Genomic DNA, 20368 nt, shown 5'->3' on the forward strand with positions numbered 1-20368 from the left:
GGTTTACAGGCGCAGTGGCTCGGGAGCTGCCCCCAGCTGTGCCGCTAACTTGCCGGGTGACATTTCTCCCTTCTGCGTCTCTGCCCCCTTCTTCGTGGGATGGGACTGCGACAGAATCGCTTCCAGGTCCCTCCCATAGGAATGGAGACGCCGGGCAGAAGGAGCCAGAGTGTGCCAGGTGGGGTCCACGTGGCCCGCTCGCGCCCGCGATTTCCTTTCTCCGCCCGAGGGCACGAGGCATTTAATGCCAGGTGGAAGAACAGTGCTGTTTGGCGCAGGAGCTGAAATTTGGCGGCGGTCGGAGGCTGGTTTCGCAATTCTTCGGCTGCGGCTCTTGGCCCCAGGCGGAGCGCCAGGCGCAGGCGCCTGAGGGTGCGCTATTGGAGCCCAGGGCCCGCGGCGTGTGCGCCTGCGCGGGCCTGCAGCTGGCCCGGGAGGGGCGGGAGCCGCTCGGATGCGCTGACGTCGAACCGCCCGCGCCCCCCGCCCCTCCGCCCGGCTCAGGGTTGGCCGCCGCCGCGCCCCGCCCCCTCCCTGGGAGGACGCCCGGACGGAACCGATCGCGGCTGGTTTGAGCTGGTGCGTTTCCATGACGACACGCGCGGCGCTATAAGTAGCGGAGCTGCGGTGAGTCGGGCTTTGTCAGTTCCCTCAGTCTTCCTCAGCCTCCGCCGCCGCCGCCGCTGTCCCTCTGCCAGCGCTCCGGCACCACCTCGGGCCGGCGGTTCTCCGCAGGAGGGAGTGAGGTGGCGGGCGGCCGGGCGGGCGGCTGACGGGGGCGGCGGGGACAGCGGCGGGGCGGCCGGCGGTCCTGCGCGCTCGGCGGCGGCGTCTGGTCTCCATGGGGTCTGCCCGCGGCGCCCGTGCGCTCTAAGGTGAGAGGGGCGCGTCCGGGCGGTTGGAAGGCCGGGGGAGCGGGGGTGACGGCCACGTGTCCCTGCGCCCGGGCCCGGCCTGAGGCCGGAGCAGCTCCCGCGCCGTGGAGCTGCGAGGACACGTGGTCGCAGAGCCGGCCGCCGGCCCCTGACCTCGGTGAGCCGCTGCGCCCCCGGCCCTGGCGTCCCCGGTGAAGCCGGCCCCCGGCGCGCACGGCGGCCGCCCTCCCGGCTCAGGGCAGCCTGGGCTGGAACGGCCCGGGGTTCACCTCCTCCGAACCACGTCAGTGAGGGTTTCTGAGCCGGAAGCTGTTGAAAAGGGTCGGTCGTTCCTTCAACTGCTGTGTTTTTTTTTAAACCCATGTGGCAGTCCGGTAGCAGGTGCAGGAGAGGTAGGAGGCGAGCCGGCGCAGGTCTCCGGGCTCCCATCGCTCGCACTCATTTCTAGAAGGAAGAGACGTGCCATTCCGCCGTATTGCCCTGGAATTTACTTTTTTCTTTTTCATTTTAGCTTTTATTTGTGCTGTGTGTACAGAGCGAATGACCCAGTATAGAAACCCACTCGGGTCGCTAGAGCTGAGATGAGATAACCTCGTAGTAACAACTGGTAATAGTCAGCCGGCCGTGGCTTAGAGTTGTTACGGGATCTTTGAATGACTCGGTGAGTCAAGGAAAACCTATAATATTAAGATCCCAGTTCAGGCTTCGGCATAGGAGCCAGTCCCAAGATCTTCCCAAAAAGGCCACCTGTGTTTGAAAATGCGAAATAATGGGGGAAAGTGGGGAGTAGAACCTCTTAGAAATGTCTAGGGAGAACAAAGAATGTGTTGACTTCATTCACACCTAAAATAGGGCGTAATTTCGTTCACTTGTAAATTTTTCAGTTGCTGTTTGAATTAGTACCTGTCTTTTCTAACGTTACCCAATTTGCAGCAAAGCATTTCATAGCAGAGAGGCGCTGTCTTGCGCTAGTCCGAGTCATTTTAAGTAACTTAGCTATACAGAAAGAACACCGAGAGGTGTTCTTGGGTGAAATGTTTCTATATCAAAAGTTACTGAGATAGGGCTTCCCTGGTAGCGCAGTGGTTGAGAGTCCGCCTGCCGATGCAGGGGACACGGGTTCGTGCCCCGGTCCGGGAAGATCCCACGTGCCGCGGAGCGGTTGGGCCCGTGAGCCATGGCCGCTAAGCCTGCGCGTCCGGAGCCTGTGCTCCGCAACGGGAGAGGCCACAACAGTGAGAGGCCCGCGTGCCGCGAAGAAAAAAAAAAAAAGTTATTGAGATAAAGCTTTGAAAGATACAAGAAAGCAAAATACTTAGTAGGGGTGTATTTCAGAGAAACAAAAACGTCCTAAGCTTAAGCCTGAACATTGCTTTAAAAATGTTTAACAAGACTCTAAATAGCCCAATCTGTCACCGGTGAGCGTATTTAAATGTTGTTATATAGACAGAATGGGTTTGCCGGCAGTTAGTCTCTTCCCTTCCCCTACGCGCGATTTAGGCAACGTAGGTGGTTGACAATGCCAGCAAGTCACATTAGATCAAGCCTTGCAAGTTCTGCCGTGCATGGGTTTGGATTTATGGCAGGCCCGTCCCCCTGGGCCTCTCATAGTGTCCCATGCCAGAGCAAACTGGCCCAGAACCATTGCCTGGCCTCTGCCCGTAGGCTGCAGGCACTGAAGCGGGTTGCACAGTGGAAAAGAAGCCCTCCCTGGCAGAAATTAAATAAGTTAAAATCAGTAATTTTAAGACAACTGTCATTGACCAGTGTCGCATTTCATGAAGGCCAAGGACAGTGGCTCTGATTGTTAAATGAGCTTTATTTTTGCTTATTCATAAATTATTGTTGGCTTATTTTTGTTATTCATAGTTAGTCAAAACTTATTCCCAGGTGATGATCCTTCATAGCTAAGCAGGTATTAGAGCACCTGTAGGGACAGTTGAGGTTCCCAGAGTTGCTGATTTAGTAGGCAGTGCTGGTTTAAGAATACTGATTTCTGATCCGCTACAGCAACTGTAATACATTATGTTGATTTGAAGATTGCAGTTTTAAAAAACACATGCCTAGCGTGAAAATTAGCTCATAAAATTCTCAGGAAACTTAAGAGCACTCAGTTAAGTTGAGAGCAATGATGCCTGTTAGTCACTAAAAGTTGTTCTGTATAAGACTTAGGAAATAGCAAGGTGTTTATACAGCAACTTTGAAAAATTGCTGTCATGCTATTTTAAGCTTCTAAAGAGAAACAGATCCGAAATAAAGTAAGCTAACTGTCATGAAACTTTTTCCCTATCAGTGAACTAAGTGCAGGAAAGCTTCTGAAACCTGCATTCAGCAGTTTTTAGCAGGGATATTTGAAATGCTTTTTTTGAGGTGGACAGTACTATATATGGAAGTTCAGTGTGAAAAACTCTAGCGTTGTATCTGTGGTGTCCTCATTCCATTGAGGTTTATGGAGTCACGTGACCTAAACCTAGGAATAATGGGATTCCCAAACCCAGTGAGTGAGGTGTCTGTGGAGGGTGCTTGAGTAGTCCTGCTTCTTGTGTGTGCTGCCAGTAACTGATCTTCCAATTTAATGTGTTCCGAAGGTGGACAGCAGATTGTGCGTTTGTCAGGACATTTTCACTGCTGCAGCAAGGGCACGCACATCTTTCAGTGGGACTTGGAATTCCTAGAGAATTGCCTTTGTGAAAAGCTGGCATAATTTCTTTAAATTTCATCTCTTAGTTTCCCTTGTAAGTATTCATGGTTGTTGCAGGCTTATCTTATTAGGAGTTACTAAGTATTGCTAAGACTTCTGAGTAAATCGTCTGCCCTGTCTGCAGTTTGTTGTTTCAGAAAGATATCAAGGAACCATGAACAACTTTAGTAATGAAGAGTTTGACTGCCATTTCCTGGATGAAGGCTTTACTGCCAAGGACATTCTGGACCAAAAAATTAATGAAGTTTCTTCTTCTGTAAGTGTATGTTAAGTCCTTGCTGGGAGTGCAGCTTTGAGAATGTTGGGTTGGATGGGAAGCTTCAGTGGGGTCTTGCGGAAATGGAAATGTCTTATTAGGGAATTTAGAATTTAATTGGCTACGGATCGTGCAATAAAAATGATATTCATGCCAGGAATTGACTAAATAGAGTAGGATTCATGAGAATGACGGGCAAGGGAAGGGAAGCCTGCGTGTTGGACACATTGTTAGGCCGCTGATGGGTTTCCTGTAACCACTGTCACTGCAGGACGATAAGGATGCCTTCTATGTTGCGGACCTGGGAGACATCCTGAAGAAACATCTGAGATGGTTTAAAGCTCTTCCTCGGGTCACCCCCTTTTATGCAGTCAAATGCAATGATAGCAGAACCATAGTGAAGACCCTAGCTGCCATAGGGACAGGATTTGACTGTGCCAGCAAGGTGAGCAAAAGCCGCAGAACTCACAGGATTGTCATGGCCTCGGTGTTCCCGCAGGGCAGATCAAAACTGCGTTGCTTGGGCAGGAGATGCTAATGAATTGAGTGGGGGTGGTGACAGCTTCCCACGTTTTTCTGTTTCTTCCATGTATTAGCTACATGTATTGTAACACCTCTTCTTTTTCAGACTGAAATCCAGTTGGTGCAGAGTCTCGGGGTGCCTCCAGAAAGGATTATCTATGCAAATCCTTGTAAACAAGTGTCTCAGATTAAATACGCTGCCAATAATGGAGTCCAGATGATGACTTTTGATAGTGAAGTTGAGTTGATGAAAGTTGCCAGGGCACATCCAAAGGCCAAGTAAGTTACTCCTCCATTTGAGGGCAGGGTCAGATGTGGCATCTGTATAATAATGGCAGACAAACTCAAATTTCCAGTTGTTAGATTTCCATACTTTAGTAAATTATCTGTGTACTGGGTCAGAGACAAAGTAGAAAAAACCTTAAAGCCTCTTGATTAATAAAACCAAATTAGACTTAAACCACAGGGTATCAGAGCCCAGGAGTCTCTGTCTTAACCATGGCTGTAGGTGATCTTCTATTATGGGAAACTTGATACACTTTTCTTGCCTCTAGGTTGGTTTTGCGGATTGCCACTGATGATTCCAAAGCAGTCTGTCGCCTCAGTGTCAAATTTGGTGCCACACTCAAAACCAGCAGGCTTCTTTTGGAACGGGCGAAAGAGCTGGAGATTGATGTCATTGGTGTCAGGTGAGATCTTGGTGATGGCAGAGGTAGAGATTAAGATTAGACAATACAAGTTTTATAGGTTTTCTCCCACTGTGAATAGTTATTTCCAGAAATAGTAAGAAATAGCATATTCTACTTTTTTTGCCCCAGCTTCCATGTGGGAAGTGGTTGTACTGATCCGGAGACCTTCGTGCAGGCCATCTCTGATGCCCGCTGTGTCTTTGACATGGGAGTGAGTATATGTGAACCCCAAGTGGGAGGAGGGGGGGCAAGGATGACAGTAATAACTAGTCCCGATTCCAGAACTGACCTTTTGTAGAGGTCATCTCATATTACAGACATTTAACCCCATCTGCTGCGTGCATTTGTCACGCCGTGTTAGGAATCTGGCTACTTGGTTGACCTAATTTGATTGAATTCACTTTCTTGACTCCAGGCTGAGGTTGGTTTCAACATGTATCTGCTTGATATCGGTGGTGGCTTTCCCGGATCTGAGGATGTAAAGCTTAAATTTGAAGAGGTAATTTATAACAAAACTATAATCTGTAGCTCTTAGCAAGTTCTTTTTTGGAATATTTCAAAACTTAACTAGTTTTAACAGATAGTAAAGGGACTATACAAACGTGAAAATAAATGTCTTGGTGTGGTAATTTGAATGACTTCTGTGCTATTTAAAATGGTACTTAAGGGACTTCCCTGGTGGCGCAGTGGCTAAGACTCCGAGCTCCCAATGCAGGGGGCCCGGGTTCAATCCCTGGTCACGGAACTAGAAGAAGTTAGGCCATTATATGCTACTCATTTATAAAATAAATCCGTATTCTTTTTTGTTAAAATTATGTGCATAGGCAGAATAGAAAGTTTTGTTCTGTTGGCATGTATTTGCTAGATAAAAACATTTAGGCACTTTGTAAGTGGTAATAAATTTGTATCATTGTTTAATAAAATCATATCCATAACATCTTAGAGTAGAAAGGGTGTCTGGAGGGGAATCAAAATGAAACCACAGGGATGTACAGGCTGGTTTTCAGGGAAATGTTTATCTTTTGCTGTTGTTTGAGGGTAAACCTCTCTGCTGATGACTGCTCTCAGGGCTTTTGATGTGTCATGTCACAAGGTACTGGTCCGTGTGAGTTCCCCTTGATGACTAACTGCTCTTTTCTATCTCACTCTGGTAGATTACCAGTGTAATCAACCCGGCGTTGGACAAGTATTTTCCATCGGACTCTGGAGTTAGGATCATAGCTGAGCCAGGCAGATACTATGTTGCATCAGCTTTCACACTAGCAGTTAATATCATTGCCAAAAAACGCGTATTAAAGGAACAGACAGGCTCTGATGGTACGTACAAAGGATGATTCATCGCGTGTACAACAAAGTTGGTACATGAAGTGGTAATTGAGACTAATTGTGCTTTTCTAGATGAAGATGAGTCAAGTGAACAGACGTTTATGTATTACGTGAACGATGGAGTGTATGGATCTTTCAACTGCATCCTCTACGATCACGCACACGTGAAGCCTCTTCTGCAGAAGGTACCTTGTGAACACGCTGTAGACAGCAGTTAAGAGGATTGGTCGGAACAAGTGTAAGCAGGCGTGTTTTTCTCTCTCTCAAATGTAGAGACCCAAACCAGATGAGAAGTATTATTCGTCCAGCATCTGGGGACCGACCTGTGATGGCCTGGATCGCATTGTTGAGCGCTGTAACTTGCCCGAGATGCATGTGGGCGATTGGATGCTCTTTGAAAACATGGGTGCTTACACTGTCGCTGCTGCTTCTACTTTCAATGGATTCCAGAGACCAACCATCTACTATGTGATGTCAGGGCCAACATGGTTAGTGACAACAGTGTGTGTGTTTATGTTTCCTGTAAGAAAATAAAACCTTCCAGGATTTGTTATGCTTGCTCTTGTCGAATAAGAAATTGCTTTACTTAGGGTTAAATAGTAACTTTTTTTTTTTTTTTTGCGGTACACGGGCCTCTCACTGTTGTGGCCTCTCCCGTTGCGGAGCACAGGCTCCGGACGCGCAGGCTCAGCGGCCATGGCTCACGGGCTCAGCCGCTCCGCGGCATGTGGGATCTTCCCGGACCGGGGCACGAACCCGTGTCCCCTGCATCGGCAGGTGGACTCTCAACCACTGAGCCACCAGGGAAGCCCCAGTAACATTTTTTTAAATTGTTTTTCTCTCCATATTAATGTATGCTTTAGAAATTTTGGAAAATACAATGGAAGGAAAATCCCTTCAATAATAGTGATCTGTATTTTCAGATTTTTAAGGCATAATCATTTTAGAAAAGATTGATCAGGATATTTCTCTGCAGCTAGAATATTTTAATTAGTGTCTGTGACTTGTGCTTTCCTCGTTACCACAAAGATGGTTCTGAAGAAATGCTTGCTGTAGAGCTACGTTGAATTGCTTCCTGATGACATAGTAACCAAGGACATAAATAGGCTCATGAATAAGTTATTCTCAGTTTCTCGGTGTGGAATTGCTCAGTGAGGGGTGACTCAGGGTTTCTGAGCGTGCCACTCTGTCTCTTTCAGGCAACTGATGCAGCAAATCCAGAACCACGACTTCCCCCCCGGTGTAGAGGAGCAGGACATCGGCACCCTGCCTGTGTCCTGTGCTTGGGAGAGTGGAATGAAACGGCACCCAGCAGCCTGCGCTTCAGCTCGTATTAATGTGTAGATACCATTCTTGTAGCTGTTAACTGCGAGTTTAGCTTGATTTAAGGGTTTGGGGGGGACCACTTAACTTAATTACTGCTAGTTTTGAGATGTCTATGTGAATAGGGTTGGCACAGATGCAGCAACGTGGAAGACTAGGCGATGGGGTCACACTTATCTGTGTTCCTATGGAAACTATTTGAATATTTGTTTTATATGGATTTTTATTCACTTTTCAAACATGCTACTAAAGCGTGCCCCTCAGCTGCTGAGCAAGCGTTTGTAGCTTGTGCATTGGCAGAAAGGGCCAGAAGCTCAGTGCTGTGACCTGTTTGAAGTAAAGTATAGGCACTGGGAAATGTCTACGGCGTGTCCATTCCAGATGGCTCACCTTGCGTGTGGTTTACAGGTGGGAAATTGATGCTTCTCCCATAGGCTGAGAAACTTGCCCCAGAGGACTAAGGAGTTGACAGGTTTTCAATATTTTGAAGATCCACGGAATGCCTTTTTCCTGTCTGACATTTTTATTTCAAGTCCACAAGTCCTGTCGGAAGTTTGCTTTGGATTCCCAGAGTAGTGAGTGGGTCTAGCCCCATGTGCGGTGGAAGGAAAAGGAGGGGCGAGACAGTGAGCAGTCTCTGCTGTTAACGGCTCAGTCCACCCTGGATGCGACTGTGAGCCTGGAGTGCCCAGGGCCCCTTGTTAACTAGCCGGCCTGCGGCGAGCAGGGCCAGTGCCCAGGCCCCCTGCACCCTGCCTCCAGAGGCTAGACACAGGCCCTCCCCGTCTTGACTTCACTAGTTGCATAGTTACAACTAGTTGGGAATGTAGCACAGCTTTTGGTAGTTGTTGCACGTGTTGTAGAGCTTTACCTTCCGACCTTGGCCTTTTATATTCTCTTACTCAACTTGTACCCCCAGTCCTCAGAGGAGGTTGGCAGGCTCCCATACTAAATTTCCAAAATGGGAATTGTGAATTCCTGCTGTAGCACAGGGAGGAGGGAGGAAAGGAAGGCCACGTAAAAGCCAGGTGTCACCTTAGTAACTGCCACTGGTCTGTACCAGACACTGCAGACGGCACTGAGTGTCTCACCAGCTTCGTTAGAGGGACACGGGGAGACAGCACGTGGTACAGGTGGGAATGCTGCAGCTTCTTGCATCTCAGGGACTGCATTAAGCGCTTCTGCTGATGCTGTTGGTACCTTTACCAAGGAGTTGAGGGGAGTGACTTGCGTTTCTAAAAAGCCACCTTCCCCCGAGACCTGAGTTCCACCTGGACACAGCACATTGCTGTGATCGCTGACATCACGTCTCGGCTGGTTAGCCAGACCCCTGAATAAGACTTCTTAGGAGCCACAGAGAAAATAGGTCTGACTGGAGTCTGGGCAGAATAGAGGAAAGAACACAAGTGGACTGTCTGTCCGACTTCCTGTGAGCACATCCTTTTCTGGGTCCTCAGTCTGCCCGCTGCTAATGTTCAAAATAAAGGAATTGGTGTTCTGTATGGATTAAGTGCCAAGAAATGCAAGCTAGATGCCATGCCTAAGACTTTGAGAAATTAGATTTTCTACCTTCAGAAGTGAGGAGTAACAAGATGCCCTAGTGACAGCACTGAGCTTGGATTGAAAAGAGGAGAGGTTTTCCACTCAAAAAGTATGCAGGACTGAGGGCTTGGGAACTGCTCTGCTCGCAGCCTGTTAGGTAAAAGTGCAGTCCAGCCAACTGGCCAGTGCTGGTGGGGACAGAAGTAGCCCCAGGTAGTCCCATGGCGCCCATACAACAGCCTCTGAACCTGGCTCATGGCAGCTTGGTGAAGCAACTTGTGAGCCCTGGGAGCCTGTATGGTGACACGGCCTGGGCTGGGCCAAATGACCTCCCGTGGCCCCTACACCTGGGTGTGGGCGAGTTTGGCAAAAGGATGGGGATCTCAGACGGCTGGGTGTGTGTCGGTCAACACTGTCCTCCAGGACCCTCAAGTTCTAGCTTGCAGTGTGCACTTAGTATGTCCATTACAGATGGTACTGTCCGGTCATTCATAGAAACGACATTCCTAGACCTTGATTTGAAGTGAATATAGCTCTGGCCTCCACCAAGGCTGTGGGTGACTCTTCCTCCTGAGGGTGTTGGAGTCTCCACGCAGGCCCGCATGGGAGGGGCTACTGGTTCAAGGTAAAGGAAGTGGTTTCCAAGCCCCTGCATTTGAATCACTTGGGGAGCGTCTGAAAATGCAGATTGCCGGGTCCGCCCCAGGACTGGGGACGGAGGGTGGGGCAGTGGGTAACCACCTGGGCAAAGTAAGATGTCACTGATGCTCCTTACACCACAGTAAGTCCCAGATGAAAGTTTTCATTGTGACAGGCCACAAATGTATTAGAAGAAAACATTTGAAGTCAAAAATGCAAGGGGCAGGGGCTTCCCTGGTGGCACAGTGGTTGAGAGTCCGCCTGCCGATGCAGGGGACACGGGCTCGTGCCCCGGTCCAGGAAGATCCCACATGCTGCGGAGCGGCTGGGCCCGTGAGCCATGGCCACTGACCCTGCGCGTCCGGAGCCTGTGCTCCACGACGGGAGAGGCCACGTGGAAGGGGCCAATTTCTTTCCTGTTCAAAGAGCTCCAATAGATCTGTAAAAAAAGAATTCAATAGAAAGTGGGCAAGCCCTACTTAGGTTCACAGAAAAGAAAAAACTTTGAACTTGAACAAACTTTAAAACGCAAGTGCATATTAAAACTATGAGAATCTATCACCTGTCAGTTTGACGAAGGTAGAAGAGTGCACTGGCTTGCTGGGTAAGCAGGCTGGCTCGCCCAAGGCAGATGGGAAACTGAGAATAAGAAGAATCTCTGGAGGGAATTTGGCGATATCAGAAATAATCCACGTTATCTTTGCCCCGACAAGTCTACTTGTAAGAATTTTCTGATAAGTCGGCTTAAGGCTTTTCATTGTGACTGTCTGTACAGCATGTATTAGAAACAACCGTATGCTCGTGAAGAGGGTGCTGGCTGATGAGATCACTGGGACACACGGCTGCTTCAAGACGCAGAGCCCTGCAGGAGCTGGTGGGGGACGATCTCCAAGCTGGAGAAAGGGGCAGAGGAGCACCGTGCAGTGAGCTATCCCGTGTGTAAAAGGCAAGCCAGGCTTGGTGTGCACGCCTGTACCTGCACACGCGTGGCAACTTCTGAAAGGACTGACAAGAAACGCAGCAGGAGGATGGAGGCCTGAGGAGGGGAGTGGAGACTGACTTCATACGCACCTTTACACGTGTCTATTGCTGATCTTAAAGGAATCAAATGAATATGCCTCCTGGGTGAGGAAGGAGAGGCCCAGAGAAAAAGTCCTCAGTCGTGTAACTCCCACGCGCACGAGCGGCTGAACCAGGGCCCGCGGGCTGGGCCGGGGACAGGGCGGCGTTGGCCAGGGCCGCCCTGCAGGGCTGGCTCGCACCCACCCAGCTCCTGAGGCTGCCGGAAGAAGCGGCCGAGTCTTCGGGGCCGAGTACTCACCCGCCCCCCCCCCCCCACACACACCTCTGCCCCGCAGCCCCGTCCCCGCCTGGGCGGGGCCGTCTGCCCTGACAGGGCGCAGTCCCCCCGGGGACGGGGTCAGAGCCTGGCCTGCACCTGGACCTGTCCGCACCCAGGGCGCCACTGTCCACGCCTTCCACAGCCCTCTCTAGCCTCCTGGCTGACCAGCCTTCGTGCTGCCTCGCAGGCGGCCCGCTGGCCCACGCAGGCCTCGCTCGGCCTGTCTTCTGTAGCCCTGTGCTCCCCACGGCCCACGGTGACCCCTGTGATGGTCACCTTGCATCTCTGTGCAGACTCCATCCTTGTTTGTCAGGTTATCTACCTGCCAGCTGGTCAGGCTGTACTTTACGTGGCAACCCTATCAACCAGGCTTCCGAGTCCCGGGTACCAGGAGCCCGGCCTCGGCTTCTGTGTGCTGTGTGGCCCACGGGAAATCAGGTGCTCCCCCGGGCTTTAGGCTGTCAAATGGGACAGAGGCAGAAAGCTCCTATATGAAGCTGGCCGGAGAGGCTCCGAAACCAGGCTGGGGGATCCGCGCTCCCAGGCCCGGACGGCCCTCCCGGATACGGCCACCAGGGGGCAGCAGCACCTCGTGCTTGAGACTCCTCGGCCAATCTGGAGCTGCGACCAAGTGGGCAGGTCCTTCAGTCCCTCAGCAAACGATGGCAGAGGCCTGACAGGACTGTGGGGACTGGAGCGTGGCCTGGCTCAGGGGGAGATCCAAGGGCAGCCACACCTGGGCAGCTAGGCTTTGAGGCTCCAGACAGCTCGCCCTGGACCAGGCTGCTCCCCCCGAAAATCTTGCGGAGCCCCACAGACGAAGACTCCCCCAGCCCAGCCCTCACACGCAGGGAACAGCTGGGGGTCCCCACGGCCTGCATTCTCTGCCCCCTGCCTGTCCGGAGTGGGTGATGCCCCCAGCCTGGGCTCCTGAAGTACCCACACCACACTTGGTGACCTGGGCGGCCACCCCTCAGGCGCCCCCTGGACACACCGCTCGTGCCCGTGCCCCGCCCGGGCTCTGCGGCCAGGCTCACCCGCCCCCCATCCCCCGCTGAAGCGTGGGTGGCGTGGGAAGCAGGGGGCACTGCCCTCACAGTCCACCCGCTGACCAGCCCTTGAGGCCTAAGTCCAGGTCCTGCTTATCCCCACACATCGGTCCCCGGGCGCCCAAGGCTGCTGGTGTTACCCCTCCCCATCTTCGCCTGGCCCGGGGCCATACTCTTCCCACAGCGGGGCCGCCCCACCCTGGGCGCCTGGTGCCAACCCCGGCTCTGGCTCCCCCTTCTGGAGGAGCCAGGAACCATCTGCAGCCCTCGCTCTGAGCTGGAGGGGCAGGGGGGCAGATCCTGGCCCATGGGCATCCTTGCCCTCCCCCAAGGCTCTGCAGCCTGTCCCTCTTTATGTCACACTTAGTCATTCCACTTGTAGTACCTTATTCTACAGAAGTAATCCCGATGGACACAGAGATGTATATAAAACGTATTCACATTGTTTGTGACAGGGAAAAGCAAACTGTCTAAATCTAATTGCAAAGAATTGATTAAACTATGGGACATCAATATGATGGAACACTACATGATACCTCATTAAGTGAAAAAAGCAGGAATATGAAATAGCAAGTATACTACAATTCTATTTTTGTAATCCCTAAGTGTACAAATATATTTATAGAAAAAAATAAAAACACTGAGAATATATACACCAAAATGAACAGTGCTTATGTCTGGGTATTAAATTTATAGGTAATTGTTCTCTTGTTACTCTGTATTTTCTGTAAAGAATATATGTAACTCTTAGAGAAAGTTTAAAAGCAACATAAAAGCTATCAGAAAAATGAGGCCTTAAAAATACCCTATCACAACAGTATCATGCCAAAAGCTAAGCATATATTATATTAAGAATTCAATATTTTCAATTTTAGATTGAAATCTAAAATTGCCTTTTAGATTGCGAGATCAAGGTCAGCACCCTTGGTTCTCTGGGCCCCTGCCTTATGTGCCCAGGGTCACGTGGCTTGTCAGTGGCCAGGCTGCGACTTGTACCCCTGCCTCTGTGTCTGAGGCCCACTGGGTGCAGTTCCAGGCTGTGGGGTGGACCCCACGCTTCGTTTGTTCACTCACTCATTCTGAGCCTCTAATTTTTTTCCCCCTCTTGTTTTTGGCCGTGCCACGTGGCTTGCGGGATTCTCAGTTCCCCGACCAGGGATCGAACCCGGGCCGTGGCGGTGAAAGCCTGGAATCCTAACCACTAGGCCACCAGGGAACTCCCTAATTCTAAGCCTGGCCTGTACCGGCTCTGGGTAGGGGAAGGGGGAAGGCGACCAGAAGGAAGTGAATGATGAGGTCAGTGCAAGGGAAGCAACGCTGTGGGCGAGGGGAGCACGGGGGCCGTGGAGAGTATCTGGGGAGGGTGGGGACGGCTTTCTGGAGGAAGGGACGTTTGCATGGCGTCTTGGGAAAGGCAGGTGTGTGGGCGTGCATGAAGTTCATGGAGGCCGTTTCAGCCCAAGCTGGGGACAGGAATAGGGTGGGTGCCCTGCTGTGAAAGCCGACTGGGCCAGCTTAGAGCCAGGGCCAGGGGCTCGGGTCCTGCTCCCACCCACCTGGAAGGAGCTGCAGGGCTGCCACCCAACACAGCCTCGCACACGTCCCCAGAAGCCACTCACCTGCTGATACAGGCCCAGGCCAGACGCGCCGGGAGTCTGGTGCCGAGTCTCTGCACGGGTGGTGCCTGGGTGTGCGTCTATGACACTGCCTTGTAGGGCAGACACACACCCCAAACTAGACACCTGAGTCCCACCAAGCCCTGTCTGCAGAGACCACACCACCTGCCCCTCTACACACACACACACACACACACACACACACACACACACACACACATGCTGAAAGGGGCACTGTCTGGGGGGTAGGATCATCTGACTAGTTCTGATTCTGCCACTGAGTTGCTGGGACCTGAGGGACATGGCCGGTTGCTAGCCGAATCCCCGGAGTGAGTGACGGGCCTGTGGGTCATCCCTGCCCTTCCCTGGGCCGGTTTCCTCATCGCCTAAGACTCCCTAAGGCACCACCCTGACCCCCAGATCCACAACTTCCACATTCGGGTGGAAGCACTTGGGATGGTTATTTTAGGTCAACGCGCCTGGGTCGTGGGTGTCCTGACAGTTGGTTAAACATTATTCTGGGTGTGTCTGTGAGGGCGTTTCTGGGGGAGATGAACATTCGGCTTAGCAGACTGAGTAACGCAGAATGCCCCCCTCCCGCCCCCGGCAATGTGGGCAGCCTCGTCCAGAGGGCTGACTAGACAAAAGGCTGAACTGAGCAGGGAGATTTCGTCCTCTGCCTGCCGGGCTTGGGCTGGGATGTCGGTCTCCTGCCTTCAGATCCAGACTGGAACTAATGCCGTCGGCTCTCCTGGGTCTCCAGCTGGTAGATCTTGTGTTCATTCCGCCTCCATAATCTTATGAGCCAATTCCTTGCAATGAATCTTTCTCCCCCCGCCCCACCCCAGTATACATGTGTGCATACAGAGGGAGACACCCCCTTGGCTCTGTTTCTGGGGCGAACCCTGCTACAGCGGTCATTCCCATCTGTGCCTGATTCCTGGGCAATGCCCCTGTTAGTAGTACTGCAGCACTCCCCCCCTCTCCTCAACAGGCAACAAGCACTATTGATTTAGCCTTGGCCAGTTCTCCTTACATTTTGTAAAATACAAGCCCCTCTCAGGGAGGGGAGATTCCTCCAGGCCAGGCGGAGTTGGCAAGGCACCATCCTGCTTCTCTGTAGCAAGCTGGGTCCACCCCCGGGTCACCTGGCCTCCCCCTCCCACCACCCCCTCCCCCTCCCACCACCCACGAAGGCCCAGCCTCGGCAGTGCCCCTGGCTGGAAAGTCACTTGCAGAAGGGCTCACCGTTTCTATTCAGAGGCCTGGAGTGGTAAAAGGTATTAAGATTACTAAAATCAGCAAAACAGCCAGGGTCCCTGACAGCCTGCTGCGGTCCGGCTCCGAGCTACACGCTCGGCCCACTTGCCTTGATCACCTGTCTCCCGGCTGCACTGCTTCCACAGGTGAGACTCAGCGAGGTCGCGTGGCCCATGGGTGGGTGTGCCAGGCGCTGGAACCGGAACCCCAATCCTGCTCACGCTTCCCGGCGCCACGCCCCCTGTGGGGAGGGGCCCTGCTCACGCTTCCCGGCGCCACGCCCTCTGTGGGGAGGGGCCTCATCAGCTGGGTGCATCCTGGCCGGCCAGTCATGGTCACCTCACACTCCCGGCCAAGGCACTGAGAAGCGCTGGGCAGGGAGCACAGGAGAATTTTGGAAAGTTCTCCTCCCCTTTAAGGAAGAACAGAGGACAGGCTGCTTCTCGTCCTGCCTGTGGAAGGCTCCCGTGTCAGCTGCACTGCCCTGCACGGTGACAGCCCTGCGGGGACCCCAAGGATTCAAGTGCGAGGACAGAAGCTGCCCGTGAGGCCGGGGGCAGGGCGGTGGGGGAGGCGGAAGGAACCTGGGCATCCTTAGCGACGCGCCCAGCTGCCGCATTAGTCTCGGCACGTGGTGGAAACATCCTTATGGTTGAAGCCCCCTCTGCTGGGTTTTCTGCTTCTGAGACCAAAAGCAGCCTGATGGCCACAGGCTGAGAAACCAGGCCTGCCCTCATGGCCCCGTGCTGGTACCCCTGATCCCCGCTCTGTCCTCGCTGGGGACGTGCGGTGCCGCTACCTTGCTGATTAAACCATGGGGCTGGCGGGGGAGCCGGGGGAGGGGGTTGGATACAGGCAGAAGCCTGACAGTCAAACCTGCCAAGAACTGTCATCTTTCATTTCCACAAGTATTTCTTGGCATGAGGCAGATATTGAAGAACAGTCTGCACAAGATTTATAGACACAGTAACGGCTACGTGGATACAGAAGGGGCCAAGTTTACAAAGAGCAGCAGGACCTGACGAGCGCACCTGTTCTGGAGAGCGCGGAGGCCGCGGCAGCACGGAGAGCGCGGAGAGCGTGGAGGCCGAGCACGGAGAGCACGGAGAGCGCGGAGGCCGGGGCGGCACAACGGGGCCTCCCGATCCCACACAAAACTCAGACAGTGCCGTTTATTTGATCATTTTAATACAGGAAATGCCAGACCAATCAACAGGGAGGACAAACCTTACAGAGAGGCTGCGTTCACTACGCGGACGGGAGGGTCTCCACGGCCCTGGGCACGCATGCACGTCCTTTTGAAAAGGGCAGGTTGAGGGCATAAATACCACAAAATAACCAGGCTCGGAGGGATCACAGGCCACGAGGGAACCACGCTTCAAAGGCAATCGAGGCATTAAATACAGGACCTACACATTACATTTCACTTCACCATACGTATAACTTATATATTAAAGGGAGACCACAGTATATATACGTGCAAGCGGCTTTGGTCAGAGAAAACGAACCGAGCTGGGTGAAGCCATGCACGGGGAGGGCTTGCCCGTCTACTCTCCCTCTGTTCTTGTCCCCGTTTTCCCTGCGATCACAAAATCAATCAGCTGGCCTTGGCGCGATCTTAGAAAGTCCCACGGGGATCCTTGGGGTGTCCTCTGGGCTCCCTAAGGGCAGGGAGGTGCCCCAGAAGCCAGGACACCGTGAGCCCTGGGAATAACCACATGCCAGGGAGTTCGCCCTGGAGGGACTGGGGAGGGGGCGGGAGGAGGCCAGGTGAGGAGGGAGGCATGGCCACCAAGCCAGCAGATGCGTGTTGCCTGGCCGCCCCCGGAGAGCAGGAATGATTGAAGAGGCATCCACTTTTGCAAGCAAAGCTTAAACGGCAAGACAAGCCTGTGTTTCTCTGCACTGTCCAGACGCCGACCCCTTAGAACTGACTGGCGCTGCTGGGGTCACACTGTAACAACCGGACGATGGATGGGTCGCTCTTGGCACCTTTAATGAATTCTTCCAGGGACAATTTGCCTGTGGGATGGAGGACGGGAGAAACGGGAGTTAGCCAGTACTCACAGTTCATCACCCTTAGGAGAGCATGGGGACAGCTCCGGTGTCAGGGACGTCTCCTCTGGTCCAAGTCTTGAGCCCTCCTGAAGCTAGACGCGTCCAGGCTCCACACACTTCCAGAGCATTTCTGGAAAAACCTTTTTTGCTTTCAGTGCTCATTGCAAAGCACTGGGCACCTCAAAGGACGTACCCAGTATGGCAGCAGACCGTGCCTGGTGGCGCAATTCAAACCCTTTTAGAAATAGCCCCACGCCTTATTTAAGAAAGATGCGCCTTGTCCAGAAAGAACATGACACCTGCCTCTAAACCAGAACTAACCCAGGGTCGGGAGGGCCAGGCCTGGGTGGGGACCTACTGCTTGCCTCTGCGTCTGAGGCTCTGCAGCTGTACGATGAAATAGAGCCATTTACCCCAGAGGACAGCAGTAGAGCGAATGCCAACCTCTCCACGTCCCAGGGTCTTCATCTGTGTGGTGGGATCGTGGGAACGCCCATCTCAAAGGGCCACCGGGAGGGTTAATTGGGAGGATGTGTTTGAGGGGTCAGCCCACGCCTGGCCTGCAGGATGCACTGTTAGTTAGCTGCCGCTGGGAAGCCAGGCAGGGACCTCCTGCTTGCCCACTGCCGAGAGGGACACGTCCTCCTGTGGGTCCCCAGCAGCGGGGGCAGACAGGCTGGCCCCGAGGGAGACTAAACAACCCCAGGCTAAGGGACGGATTGGGAAGGGAGGGGGCAGCCACCCCCTCGGCAGAAGACAAGATCTCTGGGCCCCTCTGACGATGGACAGGGGTTACTGGGCTTTGTTACTATTCATATGGTCGGTGGGGACTTGGCTCCGACCGTCCAGGGCGAGGAGCTTCTGAAAGCACCAGCCTCTTCTCCGGGCAGAAAGCGAGGCTGGCAAGGCGCTGGGGGTCCCTGAGCACAGTCTGTCCTGCAGCCATCAGGGTGTTCCTGGTGCATGGCCAGGCTCAGGTCACAGGAGAGGGCTTCAGTGACACCTGTGCTTTCCTAGGGGGGCAGGGAAGGTGTGGGGCAGTCCCCGGAGGACGAGGGCCTAGCCCTGGACCACCCCAGCTTCACTCTTCTCTCTTCCAACATCGCCTCTTCCACCCCTCTCCGAGCTCCAGGAATGCACGGATCCCGGTGTTCACAGGAGAAGCTCTGTCCCGGTGGGCACAGGCCCAAGTTCACAAACACCCTGGGAAGGTGCCCAGAGTGGGCCCTGAGGGGTCGGGGCAGAGGTGGGTGGAGGGAGAGCCAGGCGCTGTGCTAAGAGCTCTACTGGCTCTATCTCACTGAATCCTCAAAACCACAAGCGACTGAATTATTATCCCCATTTCACAGAGGAGCAAACCGAGGCTCAGAGAAGCCAAGATTGGTTGGAGCAGGTCTGTCGAACCCAAAGCCTGTGCTGCTACTCTGGAAGGCAGAAGACATGTTTTAAATTGGCCCAAAGGCAACGCCAGGCACGAGGCTGTCTTGTTTTACGTCTGATGGATCGTGTTTTGGAAACCGTTTCCTTGCAGAGATGTGCCTTCAGCCATGTTGCCCCCCTCCCCCTGCTGGCTCAGTCCTTGGCGTCATCTGCAAACCGCACTTTAGGGTTCAGGAGCACTTTTCTGTACATTAGCTTATTTTTAATCTCCAGCACAGCCCGGGGGTACTTTCTCTTTTTCTTTTCTAAATGCTGCATTTCTTTATCCTTCAAAAGCAAATCAGACCTGGCTCTGGGACTGCACTTAACACTGGCAAGAGGTGCGGATCCATCCAGTTTCATAGCTACCTTCCCCGGCAGGGACCCTGCAGAAGCTCACGGCCAATGCAGAAAAGAAAACACGGGGCACGTCCTCACTGTATGGTCGCCACCGCCCCTCCTGGACACGCCACTTCTGCTGCGGTGTAGGCCCAGAGATCCTGGCAGAGCTGCTGCAGGCCAGCACGTCCCGACAGAGTCCCTGGGGCCACTGAGGTTTGGGGGAGGGATGACGGGGGGCAAAGGGACCCCCACCACCTGGAAGGCTTGATCTCAACCCCTCCAGGGCCCAGGTGCCAAGGGCACAGCTGCCTCTTCTCCCCGGGACACGCCCACAGGCCTACAGTCTCCCCGTTCTAGAAGCAAGCAGACTATGGCTCATGGGGCAGGATGCTGACCCGGTGCCCCGACTCCGAACTCTGGCTCTCCCCTCAGCGCAGCTGCACTGGCCGGGCAGGGCCAGGGGTGGGCCAGGTGAGGCCTGAGAAGCAACAGAGAAGGAGGAAAGGGTCCCAAACACATCTCTGCTCCCAGCAGTGGGGCACAGACACACAGGGATCCTACCGTCATTGTTGGTGTCCATCTGCCTGAAGATCTTGTCCGTCCGTTTCTCCGGCGTGGACTCATCCTCGGGCATCTTCATCACGGAGGACACCATTTTGTATATAGCCTGCAAAGGGGGACACAGACACATGTGCTCAGAGGTTCCAGGGTGTCCCTGGGTGGATGGGGCACAGGCACGAGCTTCTGCCCAGCCCACAGCAGGACAAGAGGTCAGGATGCTCACAGCCTCAGGACCCTTCCCCCGCTGGAAAGTTCCCTGCTACTCCCAATACTGTGGAGGCATGTCACAGACAGCATGTGAGCAGAAGGAAGGCCGACTCACTTACGTGACGTTCAAGAACAGGCCAAACAACCCACTTTGACAGCTATGAGCCTGGGGTGTCTGCGGGGGCGGGAGGCGGGACAGTTCCCAGGCCCTCTGGGGCGCTGGGAATGCTCTCTAACTCACAGAGGGTCGTGGTGACACAGGCGCATACGTGCACAGCCCATCGCTCAGCACACGTAGCCACAAACATTTGACTATGGGATTGCTGTACCTGAGTTAGAAGCAAAAAAGACAGCCCACAGGGAAAGCCACATAACTAGGCCCAGAAAGGCCAGCGCCAGGGCAGATGGGTCTCTCCAGCAGGACCGAGAACCCCAGGACACTGCCATCCAAGGGCTCAGCACCATTGCCAGCCGTTTCTGTGTGTCTCTGTCCAAGTGGCCCGGCCCAGTGTTGTGGGGTGTGTGTGTGTGTGTGTGTGTGTGTGTGTGTGTGTGTGTGTCCAGGGGGCATGATGAGCCCAGTGACCAGCAGCTCATCAGAGTAACTCGCGAGGGGGAGGGGCTGTGCCACTGTGGGTTTC

The 20368-nt window shown here is 53.5% G+C and overlaps 2 protein-coding genes and 1 non-coding gene across 6 annotated transcripts in view; 2 read left to right on the forward strand and 1 right to left on the reverse strand.

The window, feature by feature from the left end:
* Positions 1 to 667: 667 nt before the first annotated feature.
* ODC1 (ornithine decarboxylase 1) lies at positions 668 to 8199 on the forward strand. Of its 3 annotated transcripts, none has more exons than XM_019943284.3 (12): positions 668 to 875; positions 3464 to 3610; positions 3701 to 3832; positions 4104 to 4277; positions 4461 to 4633; positions 4909 to 5043; positions 5173 to 5254; positions 5459 to 5542; positions 6198 to 6360; positions 6442 to 6554; positions 6643 to 6857; positions 7569 to 8199. In XM_019943284.3, exons 3-12 carry the CDS (start codon positions 3731 to 3733, stop codon positions 7711 to 7713), a joined length of 1386 nt encoding a protein of 461 aa, XP_019798843.1. In that variant the 5' UTR covers positions 668 to 875; positions 3464 to 3610; positions 3701 to 3730; the 3' UTR covers positions 7714 to 8199. The 3 variants fall into 3 exon arrangements, with proteins under 3 accessions (XP_019798843.1, XP_019798845.1, XP_019798844.1); XM_019943285.3 differs by lacking the exon at positions 668 to 875 and adding an exon at positions 1387 to 1536; XM_019943286.3 differs by lacking the exon at positions 3464 to 3610.
* Positions 2439 to 2570, forward strand: LOC117307959 (small nucleolar RNA SNORA42/SNORA80 family). The gene has a single exon (XR_004521900.1). It is a non-coding gene; the product is annotated as a small nucleolar RNA SNORA42/SNORA80 family (small nucleolar RNA).
* An 8112-nt stretch (positions 8200 to 16311) lies between the features above and the next one.
* The window catches only part of HPCAL1 (hippocalcin like 1), a 112238-nt gene continuing 108181 nt past the window's right edge, over positions 16312 to 20368 (reverse strand). For both annotated transcript variants that reach the window (XM_033838014.2, XM_033838013.2), the window contains 2 exons: positions 19521 to 19626; positions 16312 to 17162 (listed from right to left, as the gene is read on the reverse strand). In XM_033838014.2, the coding sequence (XP_033693905.1) occupies positions 17065 to 17162; positions 19521 to 19626 (204 nt within the window). In that variant the 3' untranslated portion in view covers positions 16312 to 17064. The remainder of the gene's footprint in view (positions 17163 to 19520; positions 19627 to 20368) is intronic.

Source organism: Tursiops truncatus, chromosome 14 (assembly GCF_011762595.2).
Source record: "Tursiops truncatus isolate mTurTru1 chromosome 14, mTurTru1.mat.Y, whole genome shotgun sequence".
Lineage (NCBI taxonomy): Eukaryota > Metazoa > Chordata > Mammalia > Artiodactyla > Delphinidae > Tursiops > Tursiops truncatus.